This window comes from Desmodus rotundus, chromosome 3, assembly GCF_022682495.2.
Source record: "Desmodus rotundus isolate HL8 chromosome 3, HLdesRot8A.1, whole genome shotgun sequence".
Classification (NCBI taxonomy): Eukaryota; Metazoa; Chordata; class Mammalia; order Chiroptera; family Phyllostomidae; genus Desmodus; species Desmodus rotundus.
Window position 1 is genome coordinate 112,520,331 of NC_071389.1, and position 24,732 is coordinate 112,545,062.

A 24,732-nucleotide genomic window follows, 5' to 3' on the forward strand; every position below is an offset into this window, starting at 1 on the left:
AAAAAAAGTTATCTACCCATTAAAGTTTTTGGAAGTCGCCTCAGCTGGATGGGGAGGATTTTGCAACACTTGGGGGAGGTATAACAATAATGGCTGCCCTGTTTGTCTGTAACTCTGGGATCAAAAGAAGCAGCCAGAGCATAGATCCCCATTATTTGGAGAACAGGGTTGTTTTAAGCACCCTAGCTCCTGAAAGCTTTGTGCAAGTGGCTCCAGGAGCTGATGTACCACTGTGTGCCTGGCTGGAGGTAGGGACTATGCTAAAAGCTGAAATTGACCAATTTTAACAATTTCCAGTTCCAGTTATCCCTGGAAGTCGCAAGCTTTCAACAGACTCCACAAAATTCCAAAATTGTTACATATTCTGCCAGTGCAGTTGTTAGGTGGGCAGACAGATTCCCAAGGTGTTCTATCTGCCATCTTCCTAGAATTCTCTAATATTTTTAAGACAGGTCTGCCAGTAACAAATTTATTCATTCATATTCTTTCCTCTCCCCCAATTTTAGAAAGTATTTCACAATTTTTGAAAGATAAACTTTTCTGGGTATAAGATGCTTGGTTCACAATTTTTTTCCTTTGAGTATATTATCTGATTGCCTCCTGACTGCCTCATTGTTTCTGGTCAGAAGTCAACTGTTAACCCCCCTGGGTGCCCTTGTAAATAACTAGTTTTCTTGCTATTTTTAGAATTTTCACATGGTGTTTCACTTTTAACATTTTTAATATGAAGTGTCTGTAGGTGTCTTTGCTTTTTTCTTAAATAAAGGTTTTATTTATTTATTTTTAGAGGGAGAGGAAGAGAGAGAGGGAGAGAAACATTGACATAAGAGAGAAACATCAGTTGGTTGCCTCTCCCATACACCTGGACTTGGGACCAACCCCCACAACCCAGGCATGTTGCCTGACTGGGAATTGAACGAGTGGCCTTTTGCTTTGCAGAACAATGCCCAACCAACTGAGCTGCACTGGTCAGGGCAGAATGTCTTTGCTTTTATTCTTGTTGGAATTTATTGAATTTCCTGGGTGTGTAGTTTATTGTTTTGAATACATTTTCAAAGTTTTCTGACATTATTTCTTTGAATATTTTTTCTCTTCTTCCCTCTCCTTTTGGTGCTGCCATTATGCAGATGTTGATGTGCCGAATGGTTCTCGCATACCTCTGAAGTTCTCAGCATTTTAGTCCATTGTTTTTTCTCTGTTTTCTGGCTTGCATAATCTTTCATCAGTCTATCTCTTAAGTTTGCTTATTCTTTCTTCTGCAGTTTGTTGAGCCCTTCTATTTTAAAATCTAGTTATACTTTTCAACCCCATTACTTTCCACTTGGTTCTTTATTCTAATTGCTGTCTTTATTGATAATTATCTGTCTGATGTGACATTGTTGTCATATCTCCCTTCACTTTTTAAAAAATTTTTTTCTAAAGATTTTATTTATTTATTTTCAGAGAGAGAGAAGGGAGAAAAAGAGGGAGAGAAACATTGACGATGAACGAGATCAGTCAGTTGCCTCTTGCATGCCTTTAGCTGCAGACGTGGCCCACAATCCGTGCCCTGACAGGGAATCGAACCAGTGACCTTTCAGTTTGTAGGCTGGTACTCAATCCGCTGTGCCTCATCAGCCAGGGCCCTTCACTTCTTCATGGTTTCCTTTAGTTGTGAACGTGTTTATAATGGCTACTTTAAAATTGTTTCTGATAAGTCCAATGTCTGGTGTCTGTTACAGGCATTTATGTTGCCTTTTTATTTTTTCCCACACTTTGTTACAAATTATTTTCTTCTGGTGAAAACTTTTTAAGATTTATTCTCTTGGCTTTTATTTATTCTGGGCTTCTACCAGTTGTTTTATTCCATGGTACTCAAGTATACAATACAGTATTATTAACTATCGTTAACATGCTGCATATCACATCTCTAGGACTTATTTATTTTATAACTGGAAGTTTGTACCTTTTGATCATCTTTATTGTCTGTTTTTATTTTCCCTGAGTGTATGGATATACTATACTGTTTCTTTGCTTCCCTCTTAATATTTTGTTGGATACTGGACATTTTAGATAATACATTGTAGTAACTGTAGGTACTGGCCCCCCTTCTCCAGGGTTTGTTATTCTACTTGTCTGCTTATTTGTTTAATGAATGACTGGATTGTTTTAGTGAAGTCTGTCTAGGTTTCAGTTTCCGATATTGTTCCTCAGGGAGGTATTGTTTTAGAAATGCCTATAGGGTGAGATGATAATGTTTTTGGTTGGGCTCTCGTGCTCTCTTTCCCTGACTACACCTAGCTGTTAAACTCCAATAATTAATTGCCAGCTGATTGCTATATTGATTTTTAAGAATGTACCAGGCCATAGATTGTTCTGCAGACTAATACCAGGAAATTCTGGCTGCTTTGAAGGAGTAGTTTTTGAGGTTAGTGTTTAATTTTTGTTCTGACACCAGGACAGAGCAACAGTTTTACTCTCTAATACTCTTCTGCAAACTAACCTGCCTGAAGTTTAGCTTTTTTCTTGGTCTCTTCCCAATTGCTTTTTACCAAAATATCCACCGTTCTTTAAAATGCCTTTGACTTGAGCTTCTTCACCTTGTTTTGCAAATAAGTTAGGTCCTTTGGGAAGAAATTAGATGTTACTGTGCTCACCTTCTTCCCCTGCCCCTTCTCCCCACGAAAATCTCTGAAGTACGGCTCCAGAGATGTGAGAATGGGGACACTGACAAGTTTCTTAGAGTGACAGCCTCATTCTAGGAGCTGAGTGCCTGGAGGGGCCATGGGTCCTCTCTGCTTGCTTCTCCTGGTGTAGAACCACCAAGATGGATAAAGAATGGTCAACACCCTGCAATTCTGAGGATACCGTGGTCAAGGGAGTGCCTCAGTTCCACAAGTGGGGCTGCTAGGGAGAAGGGAGCCCCTACTCTGAACTGTGCTTATTTGGGACTTAGCATCAACAACAACAGCTGAGGCAGACTGAGAAATACTGACAGACACTTCTTATAGGGAAGAAACCCCTCTGTCTGGGTACTGGGGTCAGAGAGAGCCCTGTGTTTTTGGCAGCCAGAGTCTGGTGTGTAGTCTCTGCCTCATGGAGTCAGGAGGAGTCTAGAAGGAAGAGAGCCATTTGGGTTCATTCTTGAATGTTTATTTGTTGTTCATCTTTAAGACTGTCTCCAGAGGCTTTTAATCCTTAAAAAAATAGTTTTTATCAGTTTCACTGGGGAGCAGATAAAAATGTAGAGTTTTATTTAGACAGTGGAGCTCTGTACACTGTCATGGCAGAAGTCATTTTCTTGCTGTTACTGTTTTTTATTTTAGCTGTTTTAATTAGGTTTGTGGTGATATTTCATTGTGGTTTTAATTTGGATTTCCCTGATGGCTAATGATGTTGAACATTTTTTTGTGTGTGTGATTATTTGCCATCTGTGTATGCCCTTTAGTGAAATGTCTGTTCATGTCATTTGTCCATTTTCTAGTTGGATTAGTTTTCTTACTATTGAATTTTGAGAGTTCTTTATATAGTTTAGATAATAGTCTTTTGTTGGATATGTGATTTACAAGCACTTTTCTTAGTTTGCAACTTGTCTTTCCAACTTCTTGGTGTTTCACAGTAAAATTAATTTGGATGAAGCCCAATTTATCATTTTTTCCTTATTATGGATCATGCTTTTGGTGTCAAGCCTCAGTACTCTTTGCATAGCTGTAGATCCTGATGATTTTCTCCTCTGTTTCTAATAAAAGTTTTGTAGTTTACATTTTACATTTCAGTTCATGATCCATTAAACATTTTATTTTATTGATTTGAGAGAGGCAGACATCTGTTTGTTGTTCCACTTATTTATGCCTTCATTGGTTTCTTGTATGTGCCCTGACCAGGGATCAAACTACAACCTTGGTCTATTGGGATGATGCTCTAAAGAACTGAGCTACCCTACCAGTGCCATGATCCATTTTGAGTTAATGTTCATATAGGGTATGAGGTTTATTTAGGTGGAGGTCCTTCTCCTTCCCTCCCTCCCTCCTTCCCAGCTCCCAAGGGATTGTTTCCACTTCATTATTTTAGCTATTCTGGGCTGTTGCCCTGTACATTTTATAATAAACTTGCCTTTATCTACAAAAATCCTTCCTAGGATCTTGATAGGAATTGAATTAAACCTATAGAATTTGGGGAGAATTGACATCTTATTACTGGTCAACATGGTGGAATAGGCAGAATGGCTCGCCTCTTGGCACAACCACATCAAAGTTACAACTGAGCCCTGGCTGGTGTGGCTCAATGGATTGAGCACTGGCCTCTGAACCAAAGTTACAACTGAAATATACAACAGCCATCACTCAGGAACATCAGAAATCGAGCTGAATGCAAGTCTGACAACCATGAAATTGAGTTGAATGGAAGTCTGACAACTACAGAATTAAAGAAACCACATTCATCCAGACTGGTAGGAGGGGTACAGATGTGGAATGGGTTGGTCTTGTAAGATGGTGCATCCAGAGGGCCCCAAAAAGAATAATTTGTAATGGGGTCCAGAACTTAGGGTATCTAGGAAATATTAAAAATATGGGATGAATGTCTCACCCCCACAAGTCTGAACTGGGGGATGGGACACATAGAGCAGGGCCATCGAGAGTTGTTTTGCATACAACAGTTTGTAGATAACCTCTAGAACGGTCATTTAACATATCTATAACCTTTAACTGATTTCATACATATGTTCAATAGCTGTGGCCATGCTTTGAGCCAGGGAGATGGGGGTAACTTCCACCCAGGATGTAACTGGGAGGCAACTCCCCCTGGTTACAGAGCCTGCGTAAGAGCTCAGAGATGATTGGCTCCACGTCATGGGGCCACACCTGCCTGGGCTTACTGTGGCAGCCCAGAAAAGCTGGAAAAATATGGGAATGCTGGCAAGTGTAGCTGATTGTGGGAGGAGTCAGAAATGGGGCTGCAGAGGAAGATTGGCGCTAGGATTTAAACCCAGGGGTGGCAGCCATGACAAGAATCACCACACGGCTTTTGCAGAGAAGAACCATATGGCTTTAGCAGGGGAGAACCTTTCAGCTTTGGGTCTTCCTTTGCCACGCAGCTTAGGAAGCTGAAAAGCAAGATGTAGCAGTGATGCAGAGCTTTCTCTTGGAGGTTTGGAAGAATGCAGGAGAGATGCTGCGGGAAGGAAGGGGGTGAAAGGACTCTTGCTGGTGGACCACGAGAAGGTGCCCTGTGGTTTTGGATTAAGACCTGGAGATCCTGGCGGCACAGCTGATGGTGCCAGGAACCAAGGGAGGCCTACCAGCTGAGCACGGATTACTGGGAAGAACCAGGGGCTACCTGAGCCATAATCTTCTATTTCTTTTCCTGGGATATGGTACCCCAGACCAGGCAAAGGTGGGGAAGGAAGGACTGTGTGTGATGGTGGGTGTTTTAAGGGATTTTGGGATTTTAATGAAGACGTTAAATCATTATTCTTAAGTCTGGTTTGAATAAATAATTCCTTTCCTTTTCACCAATCTCTGACATGGAGAGCTATAATTTCCTGGCGGCAGGCAAGGCGAACTTAGTACAGGGTACCCCAGGAAAAGGGGGGTCTGTTTGGTAACATTGTATGACCCCTTCTCTGGTGGCCAATCAAGGAAATCATGGGAGACCACATGTGCAGTAGCTTTGAAGTAATACAACTACTTGCACATGCGCAATAAAAGTCCGCCAAAACTAGCCAGGAAGGATCTGTCCTATAAGAATAGAATCCCTCCACCCTATGAGGTCAATCTCTACTTAGAGTTGGCCTGTTCCCCTGTCCTCTGCTATAAACTCTGTTCAGTTCAATTCTTTGTCCTAATCACCGAGAACCTGGTACCCTGTGCCCACCTGTGACAGTCTCAAACCCATGTGAATAAAAATTGGTCCCACGTCCACGTGGAGGGATATCTTGGGAGTGAGGAGTCCCAGATCCACACCAGGAACCCCACCCCAGGGTTCAAGTGCCTGGAAGATAAGTCCCCACCACTTCTGGCTGCAAAAACCAGTGGAGATTGAGTCAGTGGAAGAAACTTTTGGAGCTCCAAGAGTTCCTCTTAACCTGCATGTGGACTCACGTACCTTCAGATTCATTCCCTCTGAGCTTCAGCACCAGGGTAGCAGCTTGAAAGGCATCAGTGGTATATAGGGAGAAACTGAAGTGTCTGGCATCAAGGCAAGCAGAGGCCATTGTCCCTTTTTTCAGCCTTCCCTCCCACAGAGCCATTAAGCTGGTGTCATATCTGAGACTTCATCAACCTGGCTAACACTGTTTGGCCTGCCTTTGAGATCCCCAGAGGCTCTTCCCCACCCAATTTATGAGCCCACCCAAGTTGCTTTTCCATAAGAATGGCTGGTCTTGGCTCCTAAATCCTATCAAACAAGCAACAGCTGGCTTCATTGAGAGTTTGGGGGCAGCCAGATTAGATTCACAGCTTGGCTTGGCCTTGGAATCTCCTAGCCCAGCACAAGTAGCAGCTAATTCAGATGCTTTACAGCTCAAGCAGGGTGGCCCCAGGCCAAACACAGGTGGTGGCTGACTTTGGCCTATACCACTGGGGAAACCCCAGGGCCAGAGCACCCAGTGGACAGCTACCGACCACATCAGAGCACCACAACCCTGCCCCTGCACAGCTGATCCTCCATGGACAGCAGAGGTTGGTGGTCAGTAGTCACAGCTAGTCCTTGCAGCTGACTGACCTGTGTAAGTACCTCCCACTGATTGCCAACAGCAACCAAGGCTAAACTATAAGAAGAGGGTGTACTCAGTGGAAGGGCATACCTCGAGTTACCCAGCCTGGGTGATAGGGAAGGCTACACCACTGGACCCTGTAGACACATATTACGTTAGGCCATATTACCAAGACACAGAGTCAAAGCAGCTCTACCTAATACATAGAAACAAACACAGGGAGGCTGCCAAAATAAGGAGACAAAGAAACATGGCCCAAATGAAAGAACAGATCAAAACTTAAGAAAAAGAGCTAAACAAACTGGAGATAAGCAATTTATCAGATGCAGAGTTCAAAACACTGGTTATAAGGATGCTCAAGGAACTTAGTGAGGACTCAGCAGCATAAAAAAGATCCAGTCAGAAATGAAGGTTACACTAACTGAAACAAAGAACAATTTACAGGGAAACAACAGTAGGGTGGATGAAGCAGAGAATCAAATCAGTGATTTGGAACATAAGGAAGCAAAAAAACAACCCTGCAGAACAAGAAGAAGAAAAAAGAGTCCAAAAAACCAAGGATAAGCAGCCTATGGCATAACTTCAAGAGGTCCAACATTCACATTAGGGGTGTCAAAAGAAGAGAATGAGCAAGAAATTCAAAGTCTATCTGAAAAAATAGTAAAAGAAAAACTCCCTAATTTGGTGAAGGAAATAGACATGCAAGGCTAGGAAGCACAGAGTCCCAATTATGATGGATGCAAAGAGGCCCACTCCCAGATACATCGTAATTAAAATGCCAAAGGTCAAAATAAAGAGAGACTCTTAAAAGCAAGAGAAAAAAGTCAGTTACCAGATGGTTCCCAGATGGGGTGGTGGTGGGGGGGTGGGCGGAGAATGGGTGAAGAGGTGAGGGGATTAAGATGTACAAATAGGTAGTTACAGAGTAGCCATGGGGATGTAAAGTACAGTGTAGGAAATGGAGTAGCCAAAGAATTTATATACATGGCCCATGGACATGAACTATGGTGGGGGGATTGCCTGAGGAGGGAGTAGGGGGTGCTTGATGGAGAGGGGCCAAAAGGGGGAAAATCAGGGTAATTGTAATAGCATAATCGATAAAATATAATTTAAAATTAAAACATGGACATCTTCACTATATTGAGTTTTTCAGTCCATAAATATGAACTGTTGCTGTTTAGACCTTTGATTTCTTTAATTAGAATTGTATAATTTTCAGTAAACAGATCTATATATATTTTAAGTGTATACTTAAATATTTAAATTTCTTTGAAGTAATTGAAAAATGGCATTGTTTTTAAATTTCATTTTCACATATTAGTTGTTAGTGTATAGAAATGTGATTGATTTTTGAGTGTTCGTGTTTTATCTGTTGATCTTGCTCAGCTCACTTAGTCGCCCCGGGAGTTTCTGTAGATTTTCAGTAGTATTTCAAGGTTTGTTTTGAAGTGTTTTATCTTGTTTTTCTATCTTGTGTATTAATTTCTTACATAATAACCAAATAGTGTGGGCTTTAGGATAAAAGCTGTTGATATCTATATATTAAATTTATGCCCATTTACTTTGATGAATTTTCTTATTGTAATGATTTTTTCAGTTGCTTCTTTTGGGTTTTATAGATAAAGTGTGTTATAATGTGTAAATTTTACAATTTTCATTTTTCTGTCTTGTTTAACTGTCTAAAACCTCCAGGACAGAATTTAATAATGGTGATAAAGGACTCGCCTACTTTCTAACTTTAGCTTAGAGTTTTAGAATTGATTGCTTTGGGTTTCAAGGTATTGCATCCAAGTAGGAATTCATTTCATAATTAGAGAGAATGCAAGTGAACTAAAATGCGTAGTTAATTACAGTTCTTTCCAGTGTTCTCCTGTTGGGCTTTTTTGTTTTGTTAAGTCTTTGGGAACCTGGAGGTTTACAAAATATATTTTTTCCTTCAACAATTCTATTGTTGAAACCCTAAAATATATTGGTAGGCCTTCCTTCTTTAGAATATGTAAAATGGTGAATATAATTAAAATTTTTTGGAGATTTTACAGTGCCTTATTTTGTTCATTCTTTTATTGTACTTATAAGTTTAGAAAACATTGTTGATAGGACTGTGTTTTGATCTCAGGCGTTTCCTGGAAATTGGTTTTTTAAATGTGTTTTTATTTTATGGAGAATCCTTACAAACTTTGGGGGGGAAACATTTCTTGTCATTTGCTGTTTCTGAGTTGAGGATTACAAAACAAATCTAGTTAATAGGGCACCCCATGTATATTCCTTAATGAACAACATGCCTTTGTACATAGTTCCTGCTTATGAAAAGTTCAGTGTGGTCATATTTCAAGGCTACTTTACAGAAAATTTTATTGTACTTGCTACATTTGAGAATAAAGATTTTGATTCTTTAGTTTGCTTGCCATGTAAACAAAATGACTTTAAGGTTTGTCGCTGTAAGAAATGTCCAGATCTGCAGAGAATTTTATGAGTTTATTTAAGCCAGGAATCAAGATCCTCAGATTGTCTGGAGAATGCCAGTTTTGCCTTTTCTTTTATACTTTTGGAATTAAGGAGGGAACATAAAGAAAATTACCTGAAGGCGGGAGAAAGCAAGGCACAGTATAGTTAACAAGATTATTTGCTTCCCGTGAGGTCTGAAAAAGGATTACTTACAGCATCTCAAAGGTGTGTTAACCTAAATTCACAAGAACAATGGACAGGACTTGCTTAAACCTTTCACTAAGGAAGGCCTGGAGCATGACTAACCACCAGGACAGCAATTTATGATCATATCACCCTGTGAGGCTACTTTCCGTCATTGGACTTGTCTGTTTTATTACAGAACCCCTTTTTTGTTCACAGGTTTAAGTTCTTAATCTTTTCTTTTTTTTTTACTAGTCTTAATTTTTGGGGTAGTAGAAAGCACATGAACTTCATGAGGGCCAGAATGACCTCAGTATAAATTACAGCTGCTCTTTATTTATAGACTAATGACTTTGAATAAATTTACCTAATCTCTGAGCCTAGTTTGCACATCTGTAAAGTGAATGTAAATCAGTTGTATTGTTCCCTTTTTCAGAATTGGGAATTAATAGCGTAGTTTATAATTTCAGTATTATAAATATGGTAGCTCAGGCTCTTATGTCTTAGGCACAAGCCCAGGTTTGGTGATCCGTAAAGTTTTTTGTGTTTGTTATTGCTCTCAAAACTTTGAAAACCCTTAGAGAAATCCTGCAGCAAAATCACATGATTTATGAAACTAACAGATTAACTATTTGTTTAATTAGAATTCTTGGACTAAGTCTTGTGTACTCACATATATGAATACTAAATACACCTTTTACTTCTTATGGTAACCAGGTCCTCCAGCTTTGCTCTACTCCTCCTTTCCCTACTAAGAACTTTGAATCTCATGAGATTTATGAGCATAACATGTACCCTGGCTCCTTCCTATTTTAGTGTTTCTAGTTGGATTGCCTGTGATAGTTGCCTTATTTAGATATGTAACTAAATGTCTAAAATAAGCTTTTGTACTGTGATTTAAGAGGGAGAGGGTCAAGGACTTAAAATATTGTACTCTAGGAAACTTACTGCAATTCATTTTAGAGAGATATTTAGGACTTCTGAAAGTGTTTTTACAAAACACTTAAGAATATTTAAACATCATCAACTATTCATTAAACATTTATGTGCATAGCATTTTCTCAGAACTTATAGGAATATAAAAGTATGCTCCGATTCTGAGTTTCTTGTCTTCTAGGGTAGTCTAGAGTTCAAAACAACTCAAAAATACTGAAATGTTAGATATTGAGCAATTTAAATATAAAAGATTACGAAAAATATATGCTATATAAGTCATAGATTTTGCCCTATTTATTTCATACAAAGCATGGTGCATTTTGGTTTCCTCACCTGTGAAATAGCAATAAAAATTCCCTATGGGGGGTCATTATGATGTCTAAATGAGAATGAATATGCGAACCCAGCTACAATGCATAAAATCCACATACATTCTTTCTGTACTTAGATATGCTTGTAATAAAAAAAAGTAAGATGTGTTATGTGACACAAATACACAGGTAGAACAAAACGAAAAGTAAATCTTCTCACTCCAGGCTTTAGGTTCTTCCCTATTCATTTCTGTACCAAGAGCACAATTTAGAATATTTTCCAAAAATTATTCTATGTACATATACAATTATATTTTTATAATATGTAAATGGGAACATACTGTATATGTTTCCTGCTTTTTCATTAAAAATAGATTTTGGCAATCTTTCCTATCAGCAAATGCATGTTTTTAAATACATGTTATTTAAAAATACATGTTAAATAAATGTTATTGATTGCTGAGTGTTTTATTGTTTCAGTGTGTAATAATACCACCTCCCTTTTTCCCCAGGACTCATTTAATGTGTTTAAAATATGTTAATTTAAAACCTTCCTCTCTTTAGGGTTAACTCACTATCCTGAAAGTCCATTCTCCCAAGAAGAAGGGACAGAAAAGAAAGACCTCTTTGTAAGAAAAGCTTGTGTATCCCATGAACGAGACAGCGAAAAACCGATTGGAGTGCAGCAGGACTCCTGAGCCAGAAATACGGCTCAGAAAAGGGCACCAACCTGATGGTACAGGGAGAAGTGAAAATGGCAACTACCAAGAAGATTTGGAGCCTGTTTTAGAGTCATCTGCTCTTTCTACCCATCATAAAAAAGTAAGTTGAGGTGGCAGGATGGTAAGTAAAATAAAAATTTATGGGAGTGTGGCTGGAGAGAGGATGGGGTTTTGAAAAGGAACCTTGAGCACATTTGTAAGTTTTGTTCAGGATAATTTGAAGTCTCTTATTCTTAAATCAGCTAGGTATTACTTAATTTCATAGTTACGTCTTTTCTGTTGATACTTAAAATCATACTTCATCTGCTTCATCTTGTTTGAGGAAGGAAATGTGTAGTGCTTTAGTGATGACATTATTGTTTATATTTTTGGAGAAATTCTAATTGTATTCTGGAAATACTTCTTCAGGTATGGTTTATCTCTAGTGCATACATTGGAAGTCAATAGAGTACTGGGAAAAGAAGGCAGATTTTAATTTTTCACTTCCCAGAAAAAAGAGCAGCCTTTAAATTATTCAGACCATCATCATAAACCTAGAGAAAACAAAGGTAGAAGTATCTGTAAACAGCATCAGAAAGTCATTGCTATAGATACTTTGCTATGTGCTTTGGAACCTTGAAATTATGTAGCATGCATACAGTGTTGTGGCTCAAATTGTTGGTTGTTGCCATTAGTAGTTTGTGAAATTAATTTTGGTACTACAAGCAGTGTTTAAAAAATTAAACAGCAAAATAGAAGAAATATTATTGAGCTACATGTATACAGTAATATACATTTATTTGATGAAATTATTTGGTTTTATTAGATACATATGTGTGTATATAGATATGAATAATATGCTTTTCTTACTATGGGTCATAGTTAAAAACATTTGGAAAGCCTTTAATTGAAACTGCATCTTTACCATTATAAGAGATATGCTAATTATGTGGGTAATAGTGGTGCTGGTTGGAACTTCTGAGGGTTGTCTTGGCCATTGAAATCTTTTATAAGAATTTCACCAGGACTTTGTAACATAGGCTACTGTGGCAAGAAATTTAAGGTCATTTCTTCTTTTAGTCTTGGTCACATTTCGTAAGCTAACTTTATACTAGGTTGTGCTACAGTGACTGATCATTTAGATGTGTGCGTGCACGTACTCTGTATACACAGGCAGATTATTAATTTATAGGATTAATAAAGAGCTATTTGCCTACAACAACTGTAAGTGTAATTTAATTTAGTCTTTAAGTTAGCATTAATGTTTAAAAAGAAGTTTGACAGATAACTTGGGTAAGAATTTCCTTTCACATTTAAGACTTTTCTTTTTTGTTGCCATTTTACAGTAATATGTACTAGCAGCTAAGACATTCCTATTTGGGCTGAGTAAGCTGTGTTTCTCTCAGTTGTTACTAAGGCTTAGTTATATTCCACTAATGAGAATTAGCACTAGGTTTGGATGAGCAAAATTTTTTAATCTTTTTTTTTTTTTTTTGTAGTAAACACATAACATGAAATCTACCCTCCCACCTTCCAAAGATGTGCATGTTAGGTTAATTGGCAAGTTTACATTGTCCCAGTCTGAGTGAATGAGGGTGTCTGCGAGTGTAGCCTGTGGTGGGAGGGTATATACTCCAGGGTAGATAACTGCCTTGTGCTGGGAGAGGCGCTGGCTACCTGTGACCCTGAACTGGAGTAAGTGAGTTGGAAAATCATTCTCTTGTTTTTATTAATTGTCTTCAGATGCATGTATAGCTCATATTTATTTCATTGTTTAATATTAAAAGTGTTTTGAGTCTTTATTAGAAGTTGGGTAATGTTTTTGTGACCTGTGGTAATGTTTTTGCTATAGGAAGTTAATTCTTAGTTGTATTAATTAGCTGATGGTAAAACCGGTTTTGTTACATGCCCTTTCACTTAAAGTTGGAGTTCCTGAAAATCTGTTGGTGTCAAGTGAGGACTTAGTGTATATGCACATTGTTGTACAGTGGATCTCTAGAACATACTCATCTTGTGTGACTAAAACTGTACCCCTCAGTCCCTGGCAACCACCATTCTATTTTCTTCTGCTTTTTTTTTTTTTAACTAGTTTAGATACTTTAAGTGGAATCACATAGTATTTGTTCTTCTGTGATTGGCTTAACTTCACTCAACACAATGTCCTCAATGCTTGTCTGTGTTGCGGCATATGACAAGCCTTCTTTTTTAAATGCTGAATAATGTTACATTGTATCTATCTACCACATTGGATTCCATTGTGGAATCCATTCACCCACTATGGATATTCAGGTTGTTTCTACCTCTGCTACTGTGAGTAATGCTGCAAATATCTCTGAAGATACTGTTTTCGGTTCTTTTGGATAAATACCCTGAAGTGGGATTACTGATCATATGGCAGTTCCGTTATTAATTTTTTGAGGAACTTCTAGATTGCTTTCCAAAGCAGCTGCATTATTTTACATTCCCATCAACAGTGCACAAAGGTTCTGATTTCTCCACAGCCTCACCAACACTTATTATTTACTTTTTTTTTATAATGGCCATCCTAATACATATGACATGGTATCTCATAGTTTTGATTTGCGTTTTCCTGATGATTAGTGATGTTGAGCATCCTTTCATATACCTGTTGGCCACTTGCATGTCTTTGGAGAAATGTTTATTCAAGTCTTCTGCCAATTTTTAAATCAGGTTATTTTTAAAAAAAGTGTTTTTCATCTTGTAAGATTTGAAATTTTTATTTTTTAAAATATATTTTATTGATGATACTGTTACAGTTGTCCCATTATTTTTATCCCCTTTATTCCCCTCTGCCCTGCGCCCTCCTCCCACCAGCTCCCCCACCCTACTCCCCTTTTAGTTCATGTCTGTGGGTCATACATATAACCCATTTGGCTTCTCCATTTCCTATACTATTCTTAACTTCCCCCTGTCTATTTTGTACCTAACATTTATGCTTCTTATTCCCTGTACCTTTTCCCCCATTCTCCACGCAACCCCCCCCCCCCAGCATAACCCTCCATATGATCTCCATTTCTGTGATTCTGTTCCTGTTCTAGTTGTTTGCTTAGTTTGTTGTTTTTGGGTTCAGATGTTGATAGTTGTGAGTTTATCATTTTACTGATCTTTTTCTTAGATAAGTCCCCTTAACATTTCATATAATAAGGGCTTGGTGATGATGAACTCCTTTCACTTGACCTTATCTGGGAAGCACTTTATCTGCCTTTCCATTCTAAATGATAGCTTTGCTGGATAGAGTAATCTTGAATGTAGGTCCTTGACTACATGGTATTCAGTATTCCATGACTAGGAATACTTCTTTCCAGCCCCTTCTTGCCTGCAAAGTTTCTTTTGAGAAATCAGCTGACAGTCTAATGGGAACTCCTTTGTAGGTAACTGTCTCCTTTTCTCTTGCTACTTTTATGATTCTCTCCTTATCTTTAATCTTGGATAATGTAATTATGATGTGCCTTGGTGTGTGCTTCCTTGGGTCCAAGTTCTTTGGGACTTTCTGAGCTTCTTGGACTTCCTGGAAGTCTATTTCCTTTGCCAGATTGGGGGAGTTCTCCTTCGTTGTTTGTTCAGCTAAGTTTTCTATTACTTGCTATTCCTCTTCTCCTTCTGGCACCCCTATGATTTGGATGTTGGAATGTTTGAAGTTGTCCCAGAGGTACCTAAGCCTCTCCTTATTTTTTCTGAATTCTTATTTCTTCATTCTATTCTGGTTGACTGTTTATTTCTTCCTTCTGTTGTAAACGGTTGATTTGAGTCCTGGTTTCCTTCCCTTCACTATTGGTTCCCTGTACATTTTTCTTTATTTCACTTTGCATAGCCCTCACTTCTTCCTCTCTTTTGTGACTGTACTCAACTATTTCTGTGAGCATCCTGATTACCAGTGTTTTGAACTCTGCATCTGATCGATGGGCTATCTCTTCATTCCTTAGTTATATTTTTGGAGCTTTGATCTGTTTCTTTCATTTGGGCCACATATTTTTTGTCTCGGTGCGCCTGTTATGTAGTAAGGGGTGGAGCCTTAGTTATTCACCAGCTTGAGGCAATCGACATAGCTGTGTTGTGGCGCTTTATGTGGGGGAGGGGTATGAGAGGGAACAGTGCTGCTTGCTCAGCTCTTGGCTGGCTTTCAGTCACTTCCTCTGGTACCCACAAGCAAATTGGGCCCTTCTGGTGCTGATTCCTAGGTGAGTGGGTTTGGGTACAATGTAGGACTCTGTGGGTCTCTCTAACGAACTATCTTGTGAGGCCCGGAGTTTCTCTCGCTGCTGCAGTTCCCACAGGTTTTTACAGCCAGAGGTTTTGAAGCTTTATTTTTCTGTGCTAGAACCCTGGGTTGTGCAGTCTGTGTCTCGCTCCACAGTTCTTCCCAGTTTATCCGCACACAAATATGGACTACCTGGTCTGCTAGCCACTGTCTGGCCGTCCACCAGCTGCCACCTTGCTTCGTGTCCTCTCTGGCCCAGCTGCCTATCTCCACCTCTCCTCACCATCTGGATGAATGTTTCTTCTTTAACTCCTTGGTTGTTGGACTTCCATGCATTTGGTGTTGTGGCAATTCTGGTTATTTTTTGTTTTTAAATTTGTTGTTGTTCTCCTTTTGGTTTTGTGAGGAGGCAGTGTGTATCTACCTACACCTCCATCTTGGCTGGAAGTCCTATTTTTATTTTTTTGCTGTTGAGTTCTTAGGAGTTCCTTATATATTTTGGATATTACCCCTAATAAGGTATATGGATTGCACATATTCTCTCCTATTCCTTATGTTATATTTTCACTCTGTTTATTGTTTTCTTTGCTGTAAAGGAGCTTTTAGTGTAACATAGCCCTGTTGTCCAATTTTGCTTTTGATATCATGTCCAAGAAATCATTGCCAAGATAAAAATTATGAAGCTTTTCCTCTGTTTTCTCCTGGGACAGTTATAGTCTCAGGTTTTATATTTAAGGTATTTTTTTAGTTAAGGCATTATGAAGTGATTTTGTTTATATGGTATAAGATAAGGATATAATTTCATTTTTTGGCACACCATTTGTTGCAGAAACTACCTTTTTCCTATTGTGTAGTCTTACCACTCTTGCCAAACATCGTTTGACTATATATGTGTGTGGGTTTATTTCTGGGTTCTCTATTCCAGGGGTTCCTAACCTCTGGGCCGTGGACTGGTACGGGTCCCGGCCTGTTAAGAACTGGGCCTCACAGCAGGAGGTGAGCTTGAATGTAATGCGCTTGAATCATCCCGAAACCATCTCCCCGCCCCTGGTCTGGAAAAATTGTCTTCCATGAACTGGTCCCTGGTGCCAAAAAGGTTGGGAACAGTTACTGTATTCTTCCATTGTCCTGTATATGTGTCTTTATGGCAGCACCATACTGTTTTGATTACTGTAATTTTGTAATATGTTTTGAAGTAAGGAAGTGTGATGCCTCCAGCTTTGTTGTTCTTTATGAAGGCTTTATGACTATGTAGGATCCTTTCTTATTTCATACAAATTTTAGGATTGGTTTTTTTCTGTGACTGGGGTTATCTTAAGGGAAGTAGAAATGTAATAAGCAAATAGTAGAGGGTTGATCAGGCTATTGAACACAGGGTCATAGCCTTATAAAATAGATTATTTAATTTCCCTGAATTATTTTTGTCATATGTCATAGGATAGTAGATGATGTATGTGTTCCTTTCCAGTTAAAAATAAGATTCTACATTTTTATCAATTTCTTGATATTAAGAAATGTTCTCAGATGTTTTCAGATGCACACTTTGAACTGTTCTGGAATATACTCATAGCCAGTTTAAAGAACTGATAGTGATAAAGTAACACCTCTGGCAGTTTCTAGAAGTGACTGTAACTGAATGCTTAGTAAAGGCTGATGGAAGGTGGAGGAGAAGAAAGGAGAGAGTGTGTGTAGGCATTTCAAGTAACAGGAGGAATAAAGTGCAAGGTACTGAGTCTGAAAACAACTTGGCAAGAAGTGTAGTGAATGGATGGGGGAGGATGGTAAAAGATGAAGTAAAAAAAACATGTAGGTTAGGACTCTTGTAAGCTATGATATGGAAAAGTGCATTGGACGCCATTAGAAGGTTTTAAGCAGTGAAGTAATAAGACCATATTTATGTTCTAAAAATTTTAATTTTTGGTCCTCATGGGAAGGCAGTATATTATGGGTGCATTTGGGAGGGGTGATAAAACTGTAGAGGAGCTAGAAGACTCATCTTTCAGTGGATGAATTTCATCCACTGAAATTCATGAGAGTAGTTTAGTCTGGGTTGGTAGTGATAGTGAGTGGAATTGGCAAAGAGTGAGAATATTTAAGCTATGCTTTGGAAGTAAAGTTGACAGAATTTGCTGGTGGATTGGATGTGATGGTTAAGGGAGAAGGAATTGACAAGAATAACTCTGAAGTTATGATATGAGTCATAACTCAATGGATTGATGAGTGTTATGATACTGTATTCTGAGACAGGAAAAGCTAAGGAGGATGAATTTGAAGTGTGGAATTCCAGAGAGGTCTTTGCTGCAGACAGTCATTTAGGAACTAGCCTCAGTTTAGATGTTATTTAAAACTATTGAATGGTTAAGTTTACATAAGGGAGGAAGAGGGAGGAGAGGGTAAGAGAAGGGCTCTAAGATCCAGCCTGAAGAACATCAGCATTCACAGGGTCTTTGAAGGAGAGCAAGCAAGTAGAGGAAGCTAAAAAAGTCTGTGAGAGATAGGAGGAAAACCCAGGAAAATGTAATATCACAAAAAGCAAGAAAGTATTTCAAGAAGTAGGGGAGGGAGCTGTAGTTTGTGTCTGGTGCTGCTAAACTTTAGATCAAGGATGAAAAGGATGAAAAAGTGACCTTTGGTTCTGGCAACATGGTTTTCATTGCTGAACTTAAGAGCTGGACAGTTGGGAACAGAGGCCAGATATTAGAGAAGATCAAATTGTGAATAGCAGGTGATAATTATTCATGGCACATGTAATAAGCAGTTCTTTCTCTGTCATGGAAAAAGATGTTCAAACAAGTGAACTTTTCTCCAAGTATGATTCCTGTGTGTTGACATTATTTTCTGGTTTTCCATGCAGAATAATAACAATTATTCAATACAATTACATTAAAAAACCTTTAGTTTTTAGCATGTTCTTTCTTAAATGAGTAACATTTGCAGTCTCCTGATGGTAAATGTATAGGTGTAAGTATTTCTTTTGGAGGCATTTTTGGACTACAAAAGGAATACTTATTAAGACTAAAAAGTAGAGAACATCAAGGCCTACTATGTTCTAACTCTAAATTTGTGAACCATCTTTTCTGAATTCTGTAGGCTTATGCTTGGAATCATGCTATGCTTACTTTCCTGGTACTTAACAAAATGTGAATTATGAATTATAAGACAACTATCTGCAGTGTAGATGTTCTGGTAATTTTATATCTCAAAGTGTTCATAATATACATATTTAATGTTAAATTGAAAAAGCAGAGCACAAAATAGTATTTACATATATTACAACTTATAAAGTCATATACACTGATATTCAGAGTTATGTAAATATTTAAATATTACTGTACCAGAAAAACCATATTCCTGTGTCAGTCAGCTTTTTCTGCAGGAATTAAATACTCTTAAAAGCTCAATGACTTATAATAAACATACACGTTCCATGAGGGCTATAGTTCAAGTGAGATTGATTGCTCTAGGTTGGCAGGCAGGCCGGCTCCATGTGTCTTCTTATTCTCAGATCCAGGCAAAAGGAGACTGGAGACTTCCTGGGGCGTGTTCTCATGGCAGATTGCAAAAGTCCCAGAGAATAAGCCAAATCACACATTTGCGTTTAAAATTTTTGCTATATGTATGTTACATTTGCTTATCATCTATTGGGCAAAGGAATCATGTGGCCAGATTCAAAGACAGTGGGATGGGGATTGTATTGCTGTTTGGGGGAGGAGTCGTCTTCTCCCAAGAGCATGCTGTGAAATGAAATCAGTTACTAGTTTATTAATTTTTTAAAGCTGGTTAATAATTCCTTGGTAATAATTCAGAATTCTTCTTTTAGTAAGGTTGGTTCTTATGTCCCTTCATCTAGGCAAATAGGATGATCAGGGCCTAATGAGGACAAAGGCTATGTTTACCAAAAGGAGTAGATCTCAGGTTGGGAAGCACTACATAGGGAGAGCTTTTGGCCAAGAAGACTGATTTTTTTAGAGTGTTTTTAGGTTCACAGCAAAATTGAGGAGAAAGTATAGAGATTTCCTACATACCCTTTGCCCTCACACATACATAGCCTCCTCCATTATTAACATTCACCATCAGAAGGATACATTTGTTATAATTGATTAACCTAAATGGATACATTGTACCCATCCAAAGTCTGTAGTTTATGCTACAGTTCACTCTCGATGGCTGCACATCTATGGGTTTGGACAAATGTATAATGACATGTATCCATCATTGTTATTATACAGAATCATTAGTTACACTGCCCTAAAAATCCTGTACTCTGCCTATTCACCTCTTGTATTTTTTAGATATAGTGGTAAATGGGAGCCTCTCTAAGGAAGAGCATGTTTGAGGTAAGACCTGAGTGATAAAGAATCAGCCATGCAAACACTTGGGGGAAGAGGGTTTTCAGGTAGAGGAAACAAGCTAGTATAGAGATCCAAAGGTAGGAATAAGCTTTTCTTTTTTTCCTTTTCCTTCTTCTTCCAATCTTTTTTTTTTTTTTTTTTTTTTAAGGGCTGAAAGAAGGCAATTGCAATTAGAGTATAAGTAACAGGAGAAAAGAGTGAAATAAGATGAGGTCAGTGGGCCAGGCAGGGATCAGATCATTCATTTTAGGTGTACAGAAGGAGTTTAGATTGTATTTTAATAAAATTCACTGGAAAGCAGGCAGCCTTTGTTGTGTGTAAACAGTTGGGAGACATTGGTGATTTTGAAAAGATCACTCTGGATGTGGAGAAGGGATGGTGAGAAGACAGAATGGAAGAAAGCCAGAAGCCTGTTAGAATATTCTAGGTGAGAGATGGTGTTGGCTCAAAACAGTGACAGTAGCAGCAGATATGGAGAGAGATGGATGGATTCTGGCTATTTTAGAGGTCAGGCCTTCAGGACTTCCTGATGGATTAGATGTGGAGAGTGAGGAAAAGGGAGGAGCCAAGGATGATTGCTAGATACTTTAATTGAGCTAAAACTAAGATTGGTAAGGCAAGAGCGAGGAGTAAGTTTAAAGGGAGAAAAATCAAGAGTTCTGTTTTAGAATGTGAGATTTAAGATTCGTTATTAGTCATCTTAGAAGAGATAGTGAGTGGGCAATATCTATATCACTATGATTTTAATGTACCACTGTTTCTTAACTACATTTAAATCTGACGTGTCTTATTGAATCTAAAGAATTTTAAAGCGTGAAGGAATTTCAGGCTAATGAATCTGAGATTATAAACGGCAAAAAAGTCCTGTTTATAATATTAGTTATCACATTTTAACCATGAGATAGTAAAACGTTTTTAGAGTTCAGAATTTGCCCACCCAGTCTCTTTCCTGTCAGTCACATTAATTGATTATTTCTTGTTGTACTGTGTTTTTGTTTGCCATCTTCACTTGGTAGTGTTTTCTAAATATATGTCTTTTTGTTTCACTGATAAATAATCGAATGTGATTTTTTTAATCCTTATATAAATGAACTTATTATATTGCCCTGTAAACCTGTATTTGAGTTCCCTTTAATCTTAGAGCGAACCCAAAAGTGAACAGACTGACCAAAGGAACCATTTCTTTCCATCTGTTTTAACAGATTTTCTCTGAGGAATCAAGGAGAGGATCTGATCCATAGATGATAGAATGTTAGAGCTGGAAAGTTTCTCTGAAACCATCTTGTTTACTACTTGAATTTACAGATGAGGAAATTGTGTTTTTGTTCCTGATGAAAATTCTTTGTGTATTGTTTCTCTTTGGAGTGGAAATTATTTGCCAAAAAAGAGAAGGTGGTTTACGAAGAAATCAGTGCATCTGCCAGTACTACCTATGTACTCGGGAGGTAGTTTTAATGAAATCTTCTGCTCTGGTCCTTCATTGGCCCTTCTTCTCGTTCATTGCAACTTCTGCTCTATATTTACTCTATATACATACTGCCCTTTGCTAATAATTTTAGGGTTATTAGTGTAGAATAATCAAGGGAGCTAGAAAAGAAAGGGCGATGGAGTTATAGAAAAAGATACATTTCTTATAATTTCCAGTTTTGAAATGGAACTATCTGAACTGTTAGCAGGTAGAGTGTATTCTTCTAAATAATTGTAATAATGCCTTAAATTTGTGTATAGCACTTTCACAGCTGTTATTTCATTTGCTTCCTAAAACTGCACTCTGAAATAGGAAGAACAGATACGATCTCTTTTTGAAAGTGGATGAAAGTAAGATTTAGAAAGCTTCATTTGCTCAAGGTCACATGGCTAAAAGAGCATGTGCCAAGTCTTTCTGACTGCTCTTTCTGCTGAACAAAGCTTTCTGTCTTTATGACAGCTGGCACCAGCTTGACTTCGTGTTTCTCAGTTGCAAACCCTGCCCCTGAGTATTTATGTTGAGTCCAGAGGTTAGATTCAACAGTTGGTACTTGTTTTTTTGATGGCATTTTTGCCCACCTTAATTTTGTTAAGCAAGGTTAATTTTCTTAGATGCATTCTAACCTTTTAATGGATTTTCTGTTTATTTTGAAAGTAAATAAACCTACTGTGCCTGTGGTGTAATCCTTTATATTTCTAATGATTTTCCATTAGTTTCTTTGAGTATTGTTCCCTCTTTTTAAGATGTAGAACTTAATGGCGTAGACTTTAAAAAATATGATAGTTTCTCTTAGACTGCCTTGTTGCATTAAATGATAATTGTGCATAGGATAGAAACATAATAAGAAAGCAACAGGGGTGTTTTTTGTTAAAATTACAGGCAAGGTAAGTGACATTCTGAATTTATAAAAACAGGTTTAAAAGTAGTTACATGTACTACAAAGTAATATGTCTTGTTCTGAGCGTTTACCAGCAGGTTCCTTTAAGTCTATTAGGAGTTTTATTTGATTAACTCTGTCTCTATAATGAGAATAGGTACATAGATGCCCGGATTTTATTCCAGACCTACTGAGCCAGAATCTTTGGGTCCTGGATGTATGTATTTTTTTCCCATTGATTTTAGAGAGAGGGGAGGACTGTGGGGGACAGAGGGAAAAAGAGAGGAAGAAATATCTATTTGCCCCACTTATTTATGCATTTATTGGTTGATTTTTGTATGTGTCCTGATCAGGGATCAAACATGCAGCCTTGGTGTATGGTGATGATACTCTAACCAGTTGAACTACCTGGCCAGGGCGTGGATGTATGCACTTTTCAAAAAGCTGTGAAAGTGATGAAGATGCTCATTATTGTTTAAAAATGAGTGCCTAAAGTAATTCCATTTTATTTAATGCAGTTAATGTATTAAAAATTTCTCAGGAACATGCGTTACAAAAAGACAAATGTCCACATGTCCTCTGAGAACTATTTGGGAAATACAATTAGACTTTGTTATTTGTTAAAGGAAAATGTCATATTTACTCACAGTTGACTCTTAAAAAATTGAGGTAATTCATATATAAAATTCACCAATTTAAAGTGTACAATTTATGGTTTTAGCATATTCACAGAATTGTGTGACCATCACTACAATCTAAGTTTAGAACATTTTTTTTATTCCCAAAACAAACCTCTTACCCATTAACTATCACACCCTATTCCAACCCCTAATCCTAGGCCACTTCCAATGTACTTTCTGTCTTTCTGGATTTACCTGTTCTGGACTTTTTATATAAATGGAATCATATAACATGTGGTATTTTGTGACTGGCTCCTTTACTTAACATACTGTTGTACCATATACCAGAACTTCATTCCCTTTTATGGCTGAGTCATACTCCATTGTATAGGTACCCTATATTTTATTTATCTAGAATCAGTTGGTGGACATGGTGTTATTTTCACTTTTTTGGCTATTATGAACGATGTTGCTGTGAACTATCATGTACACAGTCTTCATGTGGATATATGTTTTCATTTCTCTTAAGTATATACATCAGGATGATTTTTCTGGGTCATGTGTTAACTCTAATGTTTAACATTTTGGGGAGCTGCCAAAATGTTTTTTACAGCAGCTGTACCATTTTACATCCCACCAGCAATGTGTGAAGGCTCCACTCTCTCCATACCCTGGCCAACACTTGCTTTTGTCTGCCTTTGAATAGAGCCATCCTACTGGGTATAAAAAGTGGTATCTCACTGTGGTCACAGTAGACTCTTGAGCTTTTATCAGGAGTTCTACTGAAGTTAGTTGTGGCTGAAGATTTTAATTATTTAACCCCTTTGAAGACTTTGAAAACAGCTAATCTCAAACCTATTACAAAACTGAAGTTGTGTCAAGTGAACTTTTAGCAGTCCATTTCTTTTCATTTGTGCTGTCACTGCTTTAGTCTAAGATACAGTGATTTCCTCTCTGGAATATTGGGCTAGACTAGACCTTCTAATAGGACTTTCTGTTTTGTTACTTGTTCCTGTTCAATATGTTCTTCACACAGTTGATAAACAGATCTTAAAAATGCAGAGTTTGTTATGCCATTCCCACTTTTAAAAATACTTCATTTGCTTCCCATTGCACTTAGGATAAAATCCTTACTCCTTTCCATAGCCTACAGGACTTTGTATCATCTCACCTCTGCCGATCTCTCCAACTTCATTTCAAGACATTCTCTTCCTTCTTCAGTGAGCCTCAGCCCCACTGGCCTTACTTCACTTCTTTAAATGGGCTGGGGTCTCTCCAGCCTCAAAGCCTTCAAACATGGCTATTTCCTCTGCCTGGAGAGTTCTTATGTCCACCTTGGGCTAATTGCTGCTCATCCTTTAGTATTCAGGTTAAGTATTACTTCCTCAGAGAAACCTGTTTCAAATTCTCTATCCTTACTTCATTCTGTATTATCTTTAACCATACATTTATTTTCCCTAACAGAACATATCACAACTTATATATTTATTTAACATTTATTTTTGCTTATAGACTCTATGTTCCATGGTGGAAAGAATCTTGCCTTTCATGAACCCTGTCCTTAGATTCCTAGTCAGTCTTTCATGGTGGGCATATAATACATAGTTGTTGAATTAATTCATCAGCAGCCAATCTAGAGTTCTATGTCTAAATTGTCTCAAGTAGTTTCCACAAACTACTTGAGATGTACAGAAAGAAAATATTGGGGTATGCTATTTTGATGTTCAGGGAAACTTAATTAACATGCTTATTTTAATCTATGATAGAATAATGCATTCCTTTCTTTATCAAAAGAACAATGATGGCTCAACAGAGGCACTTTTCTAAGCTCTTGCAAATACTGTCTTACTCCTAAAGTAGACTTATGGAATAGGTATTAGTAGTATCTCTGTTTTGCAGATAAGGAAACTGAAGGTCCATTGAGTT

General features: G+C 37.9%; 1 protein-coding gene across 1 annotated transcript in view; it reads left to right on the top strand.

Moving 5' to 3' along the window:
* The window catches only part of ADIPOR2 (adiponectin receptor 2), a 94,247-nt gene that overhangs the window by 35,415 nt on the left and 34,100 nt on the right, over window positions 1-24,732 (top strand). Inside the window, exon 2 of the mRNA XM_024565709.3 lies at window positions 11,134-11,391. Within this exon, the coding sequence (XP_024421477.1) occupies window positions 11,221-11,391 (171 nt within the window). The 5' untranslated portion in view covers window positions 11,134-11,220. The remainder of the gene's footprint in view (window positions 1-11,133; window positions 11,392-24,732) is intronic.